The 15,949-nt window shown below is 40.4% G+C and overlaps 1 protein-coding gene across 1 annotated transcript in view; it reads right to left on the reverse strand.

The window, feature by feature from the left end:
* The window catches only part of TNIP3 (TNFAIP3 interacting protein 3), a 63,581-nt gene that overhangs the window by 6,670 nt on the left and 40,962 nt on the right, over positions 1-15,949 (reverse strand). Inside the window, exons 9-12 of the mRNA XM_083460349.1 lie at positions 14,565-14,690; positions 11,136-11,189; positions 10,294-10,452; positions 6,429-6,489 (exon numbers count right to left, since the gene is read on the reverse strand). Coding sequence (XP_083316475.1) covers positions 6,429-6,489; positions 10,294-10,452; positions 11,136-11,189; positions 14,565-14,690 — 400 coding nt within the window. The remainder of the gene's footprint in view (positions 1-6,428; positions 6,490-10,293; positions 10,453-11,135; positions 11,190-14,564; positions 14,691-15,949) is intronic.

Genomic DNA, 15,949 nt, shown 5'->3' on the forward strand with positions numbered 1-15,949 from the left:
ACCTCTTTCCCAGAGAATTTTTTTTTATTAAAAGTAGGTTCAGGGAAAAGCTCCAGCCCAATTTTTAAGCTGTCTCGTCAATTTTGCACAGTTGGAAAAGGAAGGAAATCATACTATCCCACCTGCCAAAATAAGCTGACACTCATAACACTAGTTGGAATTCTCTTGTCCTTTGTTCCTGAATCCTTTGCCTGCTCCCACAAAAAGGAAGCCATTGTCAAGGAAGGGTGATCACTAGCTAGACTAAAAGAAAGCCAGTTAACTTTTAGATCTGGTACCCAGCAAAATATATGGGCAGAAAGGATAATACAGGCTAAGGAAAGAGTGGGTGAGAGGTATAAGTAAGCATGACTCAATAGAAACCACACTTATGATACCAGTATCCTCTTGCCCTTTGTTTGAACCCACCTCTCTCACCCACAAACAGATCCCATAGATCTTTCTCCACATTTCTCTATTTTTCAGCTGCATAGGCAGCACACATTTAAAGCACAATACTTCCCCCAGAGAATCCTGGGAACCATAGCTTGTCAAGGGTGCTGAGAACTGTAGCTTTGTGGGTCCCAGAATTGTTGGGGGGAAGCCATGTACTTCAGATGTGTAGCATGTAAGGTAAAGGTAAAGGTCCAGTTGTGACCGACTCTGGGGTTGCGGCGCTCATCTCGCTTTATTGGCCGAGGGAGCTGGCGTACAGCTTCCGGGTCATGTGGCCAGCATGACTAAGCCACTTCTGGCGAACCAGAGCAGCACATGGAAACGCCGTTTACCTTCCTGCCGGAGCGGTACCTATTTATCTACTTGCACTTTGACGTGCTTTCGAACTGCTAGGTGGGCACGAGATGGACCGAACAAAGGGAGCTCACTCCGCCATGGGGATTCGAACCGCCAACCTTCTGATCAGCAAGTCCTAGGCTCTGTGGTTTAACCCACAGCGCCACCCGCGTCCCTGAGTGTAGCATGTATGCGGCCTTTATTTCACACACCGTTGCAGGAAAGGTGGAAGACAACAAGTAGGGAAACCTCTTTCAACATATCTAGATTTCCTGTTCAAAATCTCTCCCCTAAGCCTGCCTGGTGAAAAAGAACACCCTACTATATGCTAATAAAAAAAAATAGTAAAAGAATGGAAAAATATACAATGTCCAGACACTCCCATGATTGCTATGGAAGGCAGCCAGTTCCTAGCAGCTGTGTGCAAAGACTGTCTAGGCTGTAGGGATCAGAAGGGAGTGACACAGACACCCTGTCCCCCACATCCTAGCCACCAGGATGTGCCTGGGGTTGTCTCTTTATGACGCAGTAGCCTAAAGTAGGAAGGCAGGAGGAAGATGAAGGGAATGGACCAGGGAGAGCACTTTTATGGCTTGCATTCATCAGCATGCCTTAAAAGAACCCCCATAGCATGACACTGTCTGCTACCCAAAGCCATGGAAATGCCTTTGAGTTAATATCCTGCATATGTGAAGGGCAGCAAGTGGATAGCATGCATCATTAGAGAAGAGGAGGAAAGAATGGTGCTTAAAAAAAAAGAACTTTTAAGTGGTTGTTAAATTGTCTCCATAGCCTAAAGCTGGAGACAGCTAATGCTCACTCCTACACTTTCTGCTGGGAGGATGTGTACTGTATTTAATTTCTGGATTTTATTAAAACACTTGTTTCGAGTGGGCCATGAGCTGAGTACATGGATAACTACTGATAATATCTTAACATGAAACCTTAGCTTGACTGTTCCTGCCTCACTAGCCACCATCCTGATCCGAGTTTTGCTGCCTCTCCCTGCCCAAATGAGTAGTGCAGAGAGTCAAAATACCTCTTTAGCCACAGCAATTGTCACTGTGGAACAGTAATAAACCTTGATACATGCATGGATAACACACAGACACACACACTTCTTTCAAATCATGTTCCTCATATTCCTAGCAATTCTTTGAAGTCTGCCCCCTTGTGTGCTTCTGATAAGAAAACAGAATATGCATCAAAACCTGAGTTTAGACGCCTCAGTGATTATACTGCTCAAGGAGAGCAGTAGAGATGAATATTAAATTTGATTTAAACTGTTGTGCAGAGGGGAAAGAACTGCTGCCTTATTGACTCATGCAGCATTTACCACCAATATGCTGCCTATGAGCATTCAGATGTTTCTTTCAAAAAGGATTTAAGAACAAACTTTTGGAAATCATGCAAAATTAATGACTGACAGTAGGCAGCACATGTTGCCTCTTTTCATACATTGTGATCAGCTGCTGGCTTCGTATTGTAGTTTGTAGTCCAATATTAAACAGTTTCCAAGATCAGTTGCAACAGGAAACTGTGGTTTGCCAAATGCAATTAGTTTTCTCTTGTATTGCATAAGAGGAGTGTGTGAGGAGGGATGCAAATGCATGAGACCTTGTGGGGTTAAACCTTTCCTTCCCAACTTATTCCCAGTGAAATTCATCTCCCCCAAAGCTGATAATACTGCAAGAATCATCTCATCTTGTATACATTAACCTGGACTCTGCAATCATAATAGAATCATAAAACTGTAGAGCTGGAAGGGACCACAAAGGTCATCAGATGCAGGAATCTTTGGCACAATTTAGGGCTCGAACCCACGACCCTGAGATTAAGAGTCTCATGCTCTACCAGCTGAGCTATCCCAGGATAATAATAGCCACCTGAGGCCTTTCTTGTGATTCCTCCATGAGAGGTCCAGAGAGTGGTAACACAAGAACAGGCCTTTTCTGCAGTTGCTCCCCATTTGTGGAATGTTCTCTCTAGGGAGATTCAGCTGGAACCTTCATTATACATCTTTAGATACCCAGTGAAAACTTTCCTCTTCTATGCCCTTTTAAATGTGTCTGGGGGGCGGGGTAATTGTTTTGTTCTTGTTTTTATTATGTATTTTCTGGTTTTATTTTGTATTTTTATGCTGTGCACTGCCCTGATATCTTCGGATGAAGGATGGTATAACAATTTAATAAGTAATAAAGGTAAAGGTAAAGGGACCCCTGACCATTAGGTCCAGTCGTGACCGACTCTGGGGTTGCGGTGCTCATCTCGCTTTACCGGCCGAGGGAGCCAGCGTACAGCTTCCAGGTCATGTGGCCAGCATGACTAAACCGCTTCTGGTGAACCAGAGCAGTGCACGGAAACGCCGTTTACCTTCCCGCTGGAGCAGTACCTATTTATCTACTTGCACTTTGACGTGCTTTCGAACTGCTAGGTTGGCAGGAGCAGGGACCGAACAACAGGAGCTCACCCCATCGTGGGGATTCGAACTGCCAACGTTCTGATCAGCAAGTCCTAGGCTCTGCGGTTTAACCCACAGTGCCACCCGCGTCCCTTTAATAAGTAATAATAAATAAATAATAGTAGTACCTCCAGGAGGAAAATTCAAATGGTACCAGTGAAACTATCCTCTCAGAAACTAATAGCAGCGTCAAGAGGTAGGGAGTGAGACTACAGTAGGGGAGAAAAGGAAAGTTCTGATCCTGCTCATCCTCTGCACCTGCTGATGTAATTTCCAATGGACTATTTTAAATACTAAGTGAAAAGTTTAGTGTATTGTGGCCCTGAAAAGTTGCTGAATCTAGGTTGTTCCCTTTTCCAAATCAGAACTCCTTGTTTACTTCTACTAAGCCCTTTTCCTCACCCCTTTGGATTGTTCACAACTTGGTTCATCTCTGTATGCCAGAGATAACAATTCTAAGGGGGCTTTCAAAGGGAGGCTTAATATTGCAAATGGATTGTTCGTGTATTGCGAATGGCTTTTTGGCAACAGAGTGTTGTTGTTTTAAAATACTGAGTTTTTAATGGACAGGGCAAATCTGGATTAAATTGGAGGAGGGAGGACATACAAGTTGCCATTTTGCTGTCAATGTTGTGAAAAACCTGCATGTATTAGGATCACAGATTCCACAATAACTACCCTTCTATAAGTACACTTATTTACTTGGTCGCTTATTCCAAGATTTTCTCTCCTTTCTTCAGGCTCTCATTTGCAGATTGAACATGTAAACAAATCAAAACATCGAGGGAAATTTCATGCACTTTCCAAATGCCTTTTCCCAAAGCTGAAGATTGCTTTTCCTTGTCAAAGTCATGTGTTTCCCCGGGGACAGCTGGCCCCCCAAACCACAACAACTTTATAAACTGAAGCTTTTAAGCACTTAAAGGCTTCAATGCATGCAGCCAGCCAACTTGATCTCCTAGGTTAGCTGGCTCAGCAAGGCTAAGCTTTACGCTCTCAAGTTATTAAGTACTTATAAGGGCTGCAGAGTTTTCATATGGAGAGCTTACCAAGCAATCTTATGGCTAACCAATTCATGGCTTGTAAGGAGCTTTAGTTCTAAGAACAACAGGCAGTTTTCTGGATATCTCATGCTTCATTTGTGAAACAATCTGCAAGGGACTGTTGTAAAATTCTGAGCAAGTGGGACTCATCAAAATACATTTGCACAAGGTCACAGAAGGGTTTGGAAGTGCATAAAATTTCACTTTCTACACATTGGGGTATTGCACCGACATCCTTTCCATGACAGTCTGTGCCTCTATAAGGAATCGCACTCCAGTATGTTTTAGCCATGCAGTCTTCACAATTGGATTTCCATTATCAAAGCGAGAGATCTGGCAATCCCAAGGCTATCTAATGTCTGCAGTACAAAATTGTGCATGGCTCTAATCCCATCTTCTCTCCCCATTTGCTGTCCTATAAGCAACTCAAGATAAATGCCTCTTGCGCCTTCTAGTAAGGAACCTACTTTTGCAATTCTCAGACTTAAATGACTCTGATACACCCCAAGCCCACAACTAGTTCAGTACGATCCCAACAAGCCTACAAATGTCCCAAACTGCAAATCCATTTGTCCTGCCCATGACAGTTGCTTAGGCTTCCTGCATTTCTTCCTGCTCTGATAGGATGAGGGATAGGAAAATATGTTCTTCACACTCACAGAAGAGGTGGGTTACTATCAGTCTAGCATGTTCTACTTTTAACTGTATGGACCAACAAAAGCCTAATGCAGCTGCCACCCTCCTCCAAATGGTAGGGCTTGCTTTGCTGGGAGGCAATACCAAGTAAAGAAGGACTGGCATGCAAATGAGCAGTAGTGAGCAGGTGATGGCCTGTTATGGGGAGAGTCCACCAGAAGAATCTTGCTCATGGTGAGCACGTTCAATCTGCAAATGAGACCCACTCCATCTGAACCTGGAATCCATGCTGATTAGGATTTTTTTTATCAGTTAATGCGCAACTAGCCCACATTAACTGTTAATATTCCATGTTGAAAGAGCCTGAATTCTTGTTTAAGAATGTAAGTGGTTCCTGTATAAGATCAAACTCCTCCTAATTAAGTATTCCTTGCAAGCATCCCAGCAACCGCCAAGCATTAGCTGGCCCACCATAAAGTGGCCAAGGGTTTATTGGTGGACCAAATTCTACTTCTGCCCACCTCTACCATACAGCCTCTGAAACAAAAACATTTTCCTTCTCCAGGGGTGCTTACAACAAACAGGAAAGAATAGGAAAGGAATGTGCAAACAGAGAGGAAAATGTATTAAGATAGTGTGCAAATGCTTCAGAACTAATTGTACTGTTACTTGACAAACAAACAAATTAAGTTGCCCAGCAGCTTCAGCTTAGCCTAAGAGAAGCCAGAGTGATTTGTGTTTCTAGGGAAAACATGTTCCTATTCTATAAGGTTGAGCTGAGGCTGAACCAGCTACGCACTTGAAAATGTGGCAAATAGAATTGGGTAAGATATATTGGAAAGTGTTTTGGAGGACCCTCAGATATGACATCATCCGTGGGTCCCTTAAACCTGAAGAATTGAGGTGTGTGGACTAATAATTATCTTGCATGGCCTTTGAACGTATTTGGTGTGAAGACAGAATGGTGGCAGTGTTAGGGTAGCAAAGTCTTAGCTAGATTTGACGTCAGCCACTGTCCTCTCTACTGGCTGTAGGAGAGGCCCACAGTGGCTACACTGAGCTCCTTAGAGACCATATATTAGATGCACCATTTGCTCAACTGTCAACCAAGTTATGAATGGAGGACTGCAATTCCAATGTCCTTCATTTTTCTTAGGTGTTCAGTAAGGGATTTATATGATTCTTTAATGCATGTTAGATGTTTTAAAGTAGCTTGGCAACCAAAAGTAGCTTGTGTACCAAAAGCTGTACCAAGTAGCTTGGCAACCAAAAGTAGCTTGTGTACCAAAAGCTGTACACAAATGCATTATATTTAGAATTCACAGCCTTGGCTGCATGCATGTATTGTAGTTGTACAAAATAGAGCTGTATACAAATCACACACTGGGTACTTATGAAAGTTTACTACTGATCAACGAGAGAGAGAGAGAGAGAGAGAGAGAGAGAGAGAGAGAGAGAGAGAGACCCCATTAAAAAGAAACTCTTAAAAAGTGTGTTCAGTACAGCTGTTGCCTTACCATTTGCCTTGTGCGGCACATCTGGCGGAAACCGGTCGGGAACATACCATTGATAGTCTGGCTGCGCAGAACAATAAAACATTATTACAGCAATATGGACTTCATAGACACTTCAAACAAAAGAAAAGCAGCATGGTAAATATAATTATACTGTGAAGCCTTTCATTAGTCATACCAAAGTAATTTACCCCCAAAATCTCCTTCTTATTTTGATCAAATAATTTTTTTTCTGATTAAGTTCTTCAGCTGTTTTTTTCTTTTTCTTTTTATTGCTGTGTCTTTTGAATGGTGAGCACAATATTAAAGAGTTGTGTGAAACCTCCTAGATCCCACAAATCAAAACAAACTTTATTAACATTAACAAACCAGATTTCCGAGAGCCTCATGAACCTTGAAAAAGAGCAGGAGAAGACAGGGTGAGATGGAATGCACCTGATTCTATCATAAACAGTTAGGTCTCTAACTACAGTCAATGTCAGCTGTTAAGAGGCTAAGAGAAACCTGGCGTGCATCAACATGACAGGTGAATGTGTTCCAAAGGGAACTTGTTCGCAGTTTGCTAGGATTCTTTTAAAACCCTGGTGACCTCACAAAACAGAATTCTAATCTCCCACTCTAATGGCAGCAGGTCAGCATTTGAACTTTAAAATGATTTTTTGGGGTGGGGGAAATATTATTATAAGGGGAAAAATAGCTTTTTACAAAAACATGCAACATTTCAATCAAATTCTTATAGATTTTGACAGTCAGCTCCTAATTACAAAACTGGAATAATTTTCGTAAGGCAGATTTTCAAAATTAAAAATAAGAATAATACAACATGCCAGTTAAAATGTCACCTTAGTGCTCCAGTAGTTCAAGGGTTGGGGACCTGCAGCCCTCTAGATGCTGCTGAATAAATTACTCTCATCCCAATGGCCATGCTGACTAGGGCTGATGGCCTGTGGGTAAAGGGCGGTATATAAATTCAATAATTTTTTATTTATTTTTAAAATGAGAGTTGGTGGTCCCAAAATATCTGGAGGGACACAGGTTCCCTACTCCTGCTATACTGAGCATCTGAAAAAAGAATGGAAAACTGATGTTATTGGGATTATATTTTTAATATTCTGTTTACAGAAGAAAGTCATTATTGCAGTTGATCCTTCCTCTACACTTCCTTATCCAAATCATTTAGTCCAAATTGTAAATCACCCTGCTCTTCTTTAGTTCACAGGCCAGGGAAACCCTGTGTTGATGCTTATGTCTCCAAAGCTTGATGCAGGACTTGATGCAATTCACACACAAAGTTTCTCCTATGCAGAAAACTTCTTTTGAGATGGGGTAGGCAGAATGATCCTGGTTGCTTAACCATGGTTAGGCAATCAAGAGCAGGCCACAAAAGGCCCACCTCTCTCTCTTATGGAACACCAGTTTCCGCTCAGGTTCTAACTATTGTAAACTATTACACCTGAAGTGGTGTTACTTTTGTGGTTATGGAAGGCGAGGGCTCCAGAACGTGAAACAATGGTTTAAATGTGGTTTCAGTTCCCGGATGGAGAAGCAACCACAATTAGGTAACACTGCTGCAGATATAATGGTTAATGTAACTCGGTTGTTGATGTAATACTTAAGTGATTGGGAGTTTTATGACCTGGTTCAAATGCAATACCATAGTATTATGTGCATGAGCCTTCTCCCCATTTCTCCAGCACACTCACAATAGGGAGATCAGAAGCATCTGCTTCCATGTTTAGATACCTGCAGGTTGTCATTTCATCTGGGAACTGGGAAGGAATCACAGTTAATTTTAACTATGGATATCTAAACAAGACAGAAACCAGGGTTTGATATCTCTTTGGACAAGCCATAATTTAAACAAATCACAGCTTTTCCCAGAACGAATGCTCCATAAACAGGTTGTCTGGAGGAGACCTTATTGAGATGTTTTACAAGGAGAAAAAATGGAGTCAAATCCAACCTTGCTTTTTGGATCTTTGCACTGGCATGGAGAAGTGGTCACACCTACATGGCGAACCACTGAATTCCAGCAGCTTGCTATCAAATAAACCATGTTACACAAGCACCTTAAACTTAATTTTAAAAAGGGTATTATATAACAGGGCTAGATGGCCCAATTGTCTAACTTAGTTTGTACTATAAATTATATTAAATATCTGATCTCTTAACTTTTTATTTTAAGCCTCTACCCAAAGACATCAGGGCATGGATGGGATAAATATTCAATGAAACATGCAAAACACTCCCTAGTAAAATAAGCCGTACTCAACTACAAACATATGATGTATTCTCAGAGACCCAAACAACAACGTGTGAACACTACTGCAAGGCAGTTAACATAATTTTCACAATTATGATCTTGAAAGTATTCCAAAGGATAAAGAGACATGATTCAAAATCAGACTAAACAAAAGATTTCTCGGATGATTGAAAAGTAAACAGCAAATGTGAGTTAGGGGAGAAAAGGAGTAGAAAATCAAAATATAACGAAGTATCTGTACTATATTCCATACGCTGAGCCTACACACTCACTCAATTCTAACACTTTTCACATTTGATGACAAATAGCTTGGGAATTATTATTTTTTAAAAAACAAAAACCTGCTGGAGCCAGCTACACTTATATAAGAAAACAATCACAAAAGAACTTGGGAATAGATTTCAAAACAACCAATCAGGAAAGGACTCCACCCTTCCAGCAGTCTTCTAAAGGAAGGCAAAATTTATAAACCCCCAGGATGCATTGCACAGCTAGAAACCCAGATGGTGAAAGCTCTAGGACAGCGGCCAAAATTAATTGGGCCTCAGTTTTAAACTTTAGTAAGAAACTCCTTCCCCCCCCCCCCACAAGCTCATATAAGAGAAGAGAAACAGAAGGAAAAATACTTAAACAAAAGCTCTGCTTATCTATGGCTCTTTCCTTGTTTTATCTAAGCTTAAGTATGTGTGGTCCTTGGCAGGTTCCATTCACTTCCATAGTGGCTTATGCAAGAGATTGTCCTGGAGAAATAAGATAATGGCAACTCCATCCATGTTGCGTTCTTCACCATAATGTGAAGGAATGCAATTGTGGCAACCCGCTTGAACAACCATTATTCCCCTAGCAGGAGCCTCAGTCTCAACACAGTGTAGCAGTCAAATCTAATGTGTGTCTTGCCCTTGCAAGGCAAGGTGGTGTACAACTGCTAGGGTTATTATACACTGACAGCTTATGTGCAACTGTATGAGTTACAATGCTACTTTTGCTAACATCACTTTAGGTACTAGCCTATAAAAATAATTAAAACTATTTCCGGCAAAACCCAGTTATCAGTCCAAGATAAAACAACTCAAAGCAAAGTTATTCAGAGCCCATATGAAGACTTGAACTGATGGGGTCTCAGGATAGAATTCCACAAATTGATGTGGGGTCAACCCTATAGCTCTCACTGAAGGACACACAATCAGGTCCTCAGGGGCTGAACTCAAAGGAGAGGCAGGTTTGTATTCAACCAGTGTGGCCCCAACTCATTAATGGTTTTAAAGATTATTACTTGGATGTGGACCCTGAAGCATACCAAGAATGGAGTAAAATATATTTTGTTCTGGTCAGAGAGAGAAAATAGAGGGTGCTTTAAAAAAAAATACTCTGCAGGAGATGTGAGCTATTTGAAAGATGATGGGAATATGTACATTATGAGTTACAAAAACAATTATTTGAGAAAAAGAGAAAGAGAAAAATTGAAATGACAAGGCAAGAAAGAGAGGCGAGTGTTTACATTTCACAATGCACACATTATTCTACTCCTGCAGAATCCTTGCATTTGTAATTGTACAATGTTGGTTTCCACTTTGTGAAACAAAGGCAGACAGAAGTATTACTTACTGGGCACTGCTGCTTTCTGTGAATGCTGCACGAGGCCAATTTTATTTGAGGTTCAGGGTAAGGGTGAAGTAAGCCACAGTTCCTGCAACTAAAACATGCAGGAACAAACATCTGATGTGGGAAGCCATGTTTTTCTGTAAGTGCTTGGAGGTCTCTTGCCTATACAAAAATTGAAATAATAAATAAATAAATAAATAAATAAATAAATAAATAAATAAATAAATAAATTTCCCAATTAAAGTAGCAACATCTTAGTATTTCCTGTACTCCTGGTTTGATACTGCAATGTACAACTGGTAGCTGGTGCCTTTCTATTCAGGTAGTTGCATCCTTAGTTCTAAGTAAGCAACACAAAACTGATAACAAGTTTGCCAGTAGTGGAACTACAGCCTTCTGCACAATGAAACATTAAAATTCAGCAGAAGAAAAGACAGAAATTATCTAACCTGGATGCATTAGGCACAAAAAACCCTATTTGCCTAAATTTGCTTAATCAACATAATCTGTTTTGGATGGTCATAGTGAGGGATAAGGCCATTCCCTGTACTGGAAATTGTATGGAGTCCACATTTAGCTTAGAGATTTCACCAGTTATTGTCCACTTAACATGCAACTCTGTCAAAGCAGCCAAAATAGTTGGAACCTTTAAGCTTCAACAAAAAATTAGCTTCAACTTAGGACCATATTTTGCACTTTGCCTCTATTTGCACAAAATCATGGCATGCACTGAGTCCTATAGACAAATTCTTTGTTCATCACATTAGCAAAATTAGTTCGGTTGGATTGCAACTGTGTGTCATTTGAGCCTCCTAGAAAAAGAATATCTGAAGTACAACACACACCTGTTGCTTTACTTGCTTCTCAAGTAGTTCCCTTTCTTCCTGGCAGTCCTTAACCTGTGTAGGGGAAATTAATTTCATACTGAAAAAGTGCATGCATGCATGCCTAGAAGTATGTTATCAAAAATCAATTGCTGAAATCAAGAACTCTCATGCCCCCTTGTGGAAGCTTGGTGAGCTAAGTTAACAGGTTAATCAGGCGACAATTGTTTTATGCTCCAAAGTCAAAGGCGAGGGAAACAGTGAGGGAAATTGTTTTGGGTCATGCCAACAGAACATCTCTTGCTTGTTAAGGCCAAAGCCCTCATTCATGAGAAGGCACGGGGGGGGGGGGCAGCACAAATTATGCCAGCCATTGCCAGCAAGTGGACTTGTTGACAACATATTTATTTTTAACAGTCCGGTCTGAATTCACTTGATGAACATTAGGCTAAATTATTTTATATATATATATATATATATATATATATATATATATATATATATATATATGGAATCTAAACCTAAAGGGCAGTTAAATCATAGTGTAAGTTGCCCCAGAATGCCATGGGTCTCCTTTACAAATAGTTCTAGGAAATAGTTGCACAAGCATTGGTTGGGTATCCTGTATTAGTTCACAGAATTGGCCAATAACATTTTGTTGTTCGCTCTATGGTCCCATATTAAGCTTCCTCGCATCATTACAACCCGTTTCACTTGCCACTCCCTCTTCATTTGAGACACCTGACAAGTGAGGAATTACATTTTGATCTTTCCTTTCCAATTCCTGCAAGAAAAGTTGACCCGAAAAGCCCCAAACAAACCTGATAACTGCATTTATGTATTACTTATATAACAGTCAAGCATGTCAAATCACACCATATGATCTCTACAACGATAATATAATGTTCTGATTTTATAGGAAGGCACCATGGCTGCAGAAGGATAAAATGCTTAATGAGCAAGGATGCAAGATGGAGGTAGAAAATAACAGAGTGGAACCACAAGGCGACATCGACTTAGTGATTGGCACAAGCACACTTTTGATTTATTTAACCAAATTAACATACCACTTGATTGCTAGAAAACTCTTAAGCCAATTACAAAAATAAAAATAAAATAATTGATTAAAAATATATATTTAAAAACAAGTATTTAAAAATATTCAAAAGATGATGAAAATCAACACAGACAAATCATATGCGACTTCTGCATGTCTTGGTAGGCTTGTCATTGAAATTCTACTCAATATTGATCCAGCATAGATTCCAATGTATAGTTAGCAAAGTAAAAACTTAGCAGAGTAAAAACCAGAGGCTATTGTATTTAATCCAGCAGAGCTTTATTGCTACTGAAGGCAAATGAACATAATGGTCACAAATGGTCACATTCAGGATTGGCACTGTCTATAAGAAATCCAGTTGTAGCAGACTTAACTTAAACTTACAATAACTTATAATAAGTCTAAACCTTAACACTATACATACTATGTACAGAACTCCACACCAGAAGGAAAGAGAGGCAGACAGGCAAAGTGAAACCCAGGCTCCTTCTGGCCCTACTTTTATAGCCAGCATGACCATGACAGAAAAGATAACAAAGCCAGTCTAAGCCAGCTTTTCTGAAGGTATAACCTAAACATCATAAACCTTCTGCTTATCTCTTTCACACAGAGAAGCTTCCAGAACCCTCTTGAATCAAGTAGAGCAGGAAAGATCTCTACACATCAGATCAATACTTTCTGTGCTAAGAAATGTAAACTGACAAGGCTTACCTAAACAAAAATGTTTAAAGAAGGCACCAAAAAGAATACTGGGAAGGTGGCCATCTTATGTCAATAGATAGGGGGTTCCAAAGGATATGGTGATGCCACATTAAAGGTATTATGTGGCACTTGTAACAGTGACAGTTATGCAGACTGAAGTGACTGAGCAGGCGCCTATGGGTAAGGTGATCCTGCAAGTAAGCTGCTCCCCAGCTGTCAAGGGATTTATATACTAATAGTAACACCTTGAACTTGGCCCAGTAGCCAGTGGGCAACCAGTGCTGATCTCTGAGCAGAGGTGTAATATGCAGACTGGGTCTCACTCCTGCCAGCAGCTGTGCTGCGGCATTTGGCACTAACGGCGCTAACTTCCAGAGTTCCGGCAAGGGAAGCCCCACAGAAAATACGTTGCAGTAATCCTATTTTGTCAACAATGCCTAGACCTATGTGGTCAAGCTCTCCTGGTCCAGGAACAGTTGTAGCTGCCACATAAGTCAGAGCTGGTAAAGGGCACTTCTAGCCACTGATACTACCTGGCCCTCCAGCAACAGAGCTGGATCCAGAAGCACACTCAACCTTCATACCTGCTCCTTCCGGAGGAGTGCAATCCTGTCGGGTGCAGGCATTTGACTGATTTCTTGGGCACAGAGACCACTCATCCACAGTGGCCCCATCTTGCCAGGATTCAAATTCAGCTTATCATGTTTCCTCGCTAGCACTTCAAGGATACAAGGGCCTAACCTAATGAGAGCCTAGCAGTACAAGGATTTCAACTTAGTCTTCCGAAATCTATTCATGGGTTGACTGTCACTTATAGCTCTTTAGGTGCAGATGATTAGCGGAGCAATCCTATGCGATATTTATATAGTAAATTGCTTCAGGATACCTTCTGGGACTCGGGTGGCGCTGTGGGTTAAACCACAGAGCCTAGGGCTTGCCGATCAGAAGGTTGGCAGTTCAAATCCCCGTGACGAGGTGAGCTCCCATTGCTCAGTCCCTGCTTCTGCCCACCTAGCAGTTCGAAAGCACGTCAAAATGGAAGTAGATAAATAGGTACCGCTCCGGTGGGAAGGTAAACGGCATTTCCATGCGCTGCTCTGGTTCGCCAGAAGCAGCTTAGTCATGCTGGCCACATGACCCGGAAGCTGTACGCCAGCTCCCTTGGCCAATAAAGTGAGATGAGCACCGCAATCCCAGAGTCGTCCGCGAATGGACCTAATGGTCAGGGGTCCCTTTACTCTGTTTACTCTGTTGTATGCAAATAGAGCTTAGGCAAGCATATATAAGATGCAGCCTTAGTTGCGCAAATCATACAGACTAGCCAGAAAATGTTATTCTGCTTAATTCCCTTGAAACTATCTGGGATCAGAAACAAGAGATCAAAAAAACAACTTTGGTGCTTGTTACAAAATATTTCATGAGGCACTGCATTTTTCACAAGTCACTCCATTTAGTTAGTGTGTGTGTGTATTTGTGTGTGTTCAGGGTGTGGGTTTCAAATTATTCCTCATTTCATCACCAACATTACTCCAGAATGATTTCATCCCAGATGGTGACCTCATATAAAATCTGTGTCAATTAACGGAAGCCAGAATAGAACGGAAGCCAGAATTGGGTTGAATGGAAAGCGAGAAAATAAGGAGGAAATGCACATGTTTTGGAAATGATACATTTGTTTTTATTCATACCTGAGAATTTAGGGTGTCCAACTGAAACTGTATTCTCTCATTAATTCTCAGCAGTGCTTCTTTTTCTTCGTTAAGTCTCTCTCTATCAGATCTTTCCTTTTTAAAGTCTTCTTCATATATCTGAACCTACAAATGAGGATAATGTAATATATATTCAGTAGAGGTAATGCCCCAAATCTTAATTTTATAAAAGGTACAAAATAGGCAAGTCTATCCATTTACATGAAAAATGCTTTAAAAGGAAATGTCATGGTGGGTTCTGACATTTTAGTAATTAAAAAAAGTTATTTGTTCTCACAAACCTTCCCCTCTAATTTATTTATTGAATTTATATACTGCCCTATACCCAGAGATCTCACAGAATTTTACATGATTTTTATATTCGGTGTGGATATAAGAATTAATATTCAAAGAATCCATAATCACATAATTAATAACAATTAACAATCACAGAAAGATTATAGGGATTTCTGGCTTCAATTTGGTATTTTCCTATAAATTCCCTCTACTTACACAGGCTTTTAGTTCCATCCATCAAACAAAATTAAATGGTAATATACAAAGCAATCATGTACTTTTACTCAGAAGTAAGCCTCAGTGTGTTCAATGGAGCTTACTCCCAGGTAAACATGCATACAACTACAGGCTAATTCTCAGCTCTGAAGAGAGAGAAAAAGCTACTTTCCAGGACAAAGGGTTTTGGCAACTTCAAGCAGGCATGATTAGAAAATGTTTAGCAATTCAAACGACTATATTCCATTGATAAGTAATTAGTGTAAAATTTCAACTCATCTGGTGCAATTTGAATTCCATTTATGTCAATAGTAAATCACCCTTTAATTGTAGTATTCCAGGACTACACTCATTGTTTCATATATCAAGAGTCAGAAAGGCTTTGATTTTTTTAAAAAGGAAAAACACAACACATCTTTAAATAACTCTGGATGGAACAAGAACAACAGCACATTGGAGAATGAGATTCTATTTAAAAACTATCTATGCTCAACTGTGGCAAATATTTTACAAAATGTATGATTATAAGAGAGACAACTGTGGCTTGAGACAATTGCTGGCAATTTAACAGATTACACACTCACTTTCTATATATACACACTGTATACACCAACTTAGGTGGCAATCTCTGAGAAAGTCCAGGGCAGAGGTGGGCAAAAGATAGATTGGAACTAGATTGTTTTATCTTTGGGTCATTTGCAGTAGATTGACAAGGGTTTCCAACACCTAATTATTTAACAAGAAATTTACTTTTCCCACTCAAATTAGGCTGCTGAAATGAAGAAAGCTAGCCAGATGTGGATTTGTTTGTTAAAGGAGTGTGGGTTCAGCTCATTTCTGGTACTGAAAACAAAGTCCTATGCTTAGACTTC

This window comes from Podarcis liolepis (genome assembly GCF_965112155.1).
Source record: "Podarcis liolepis genome assembly, chromosome: 9".
Lineage (NCBI taxonomy): Eukaryota > Metazoa > Chordata > Lepidosauria > Squamata > Lacertidae > Podarcis > Podarcis liolepis.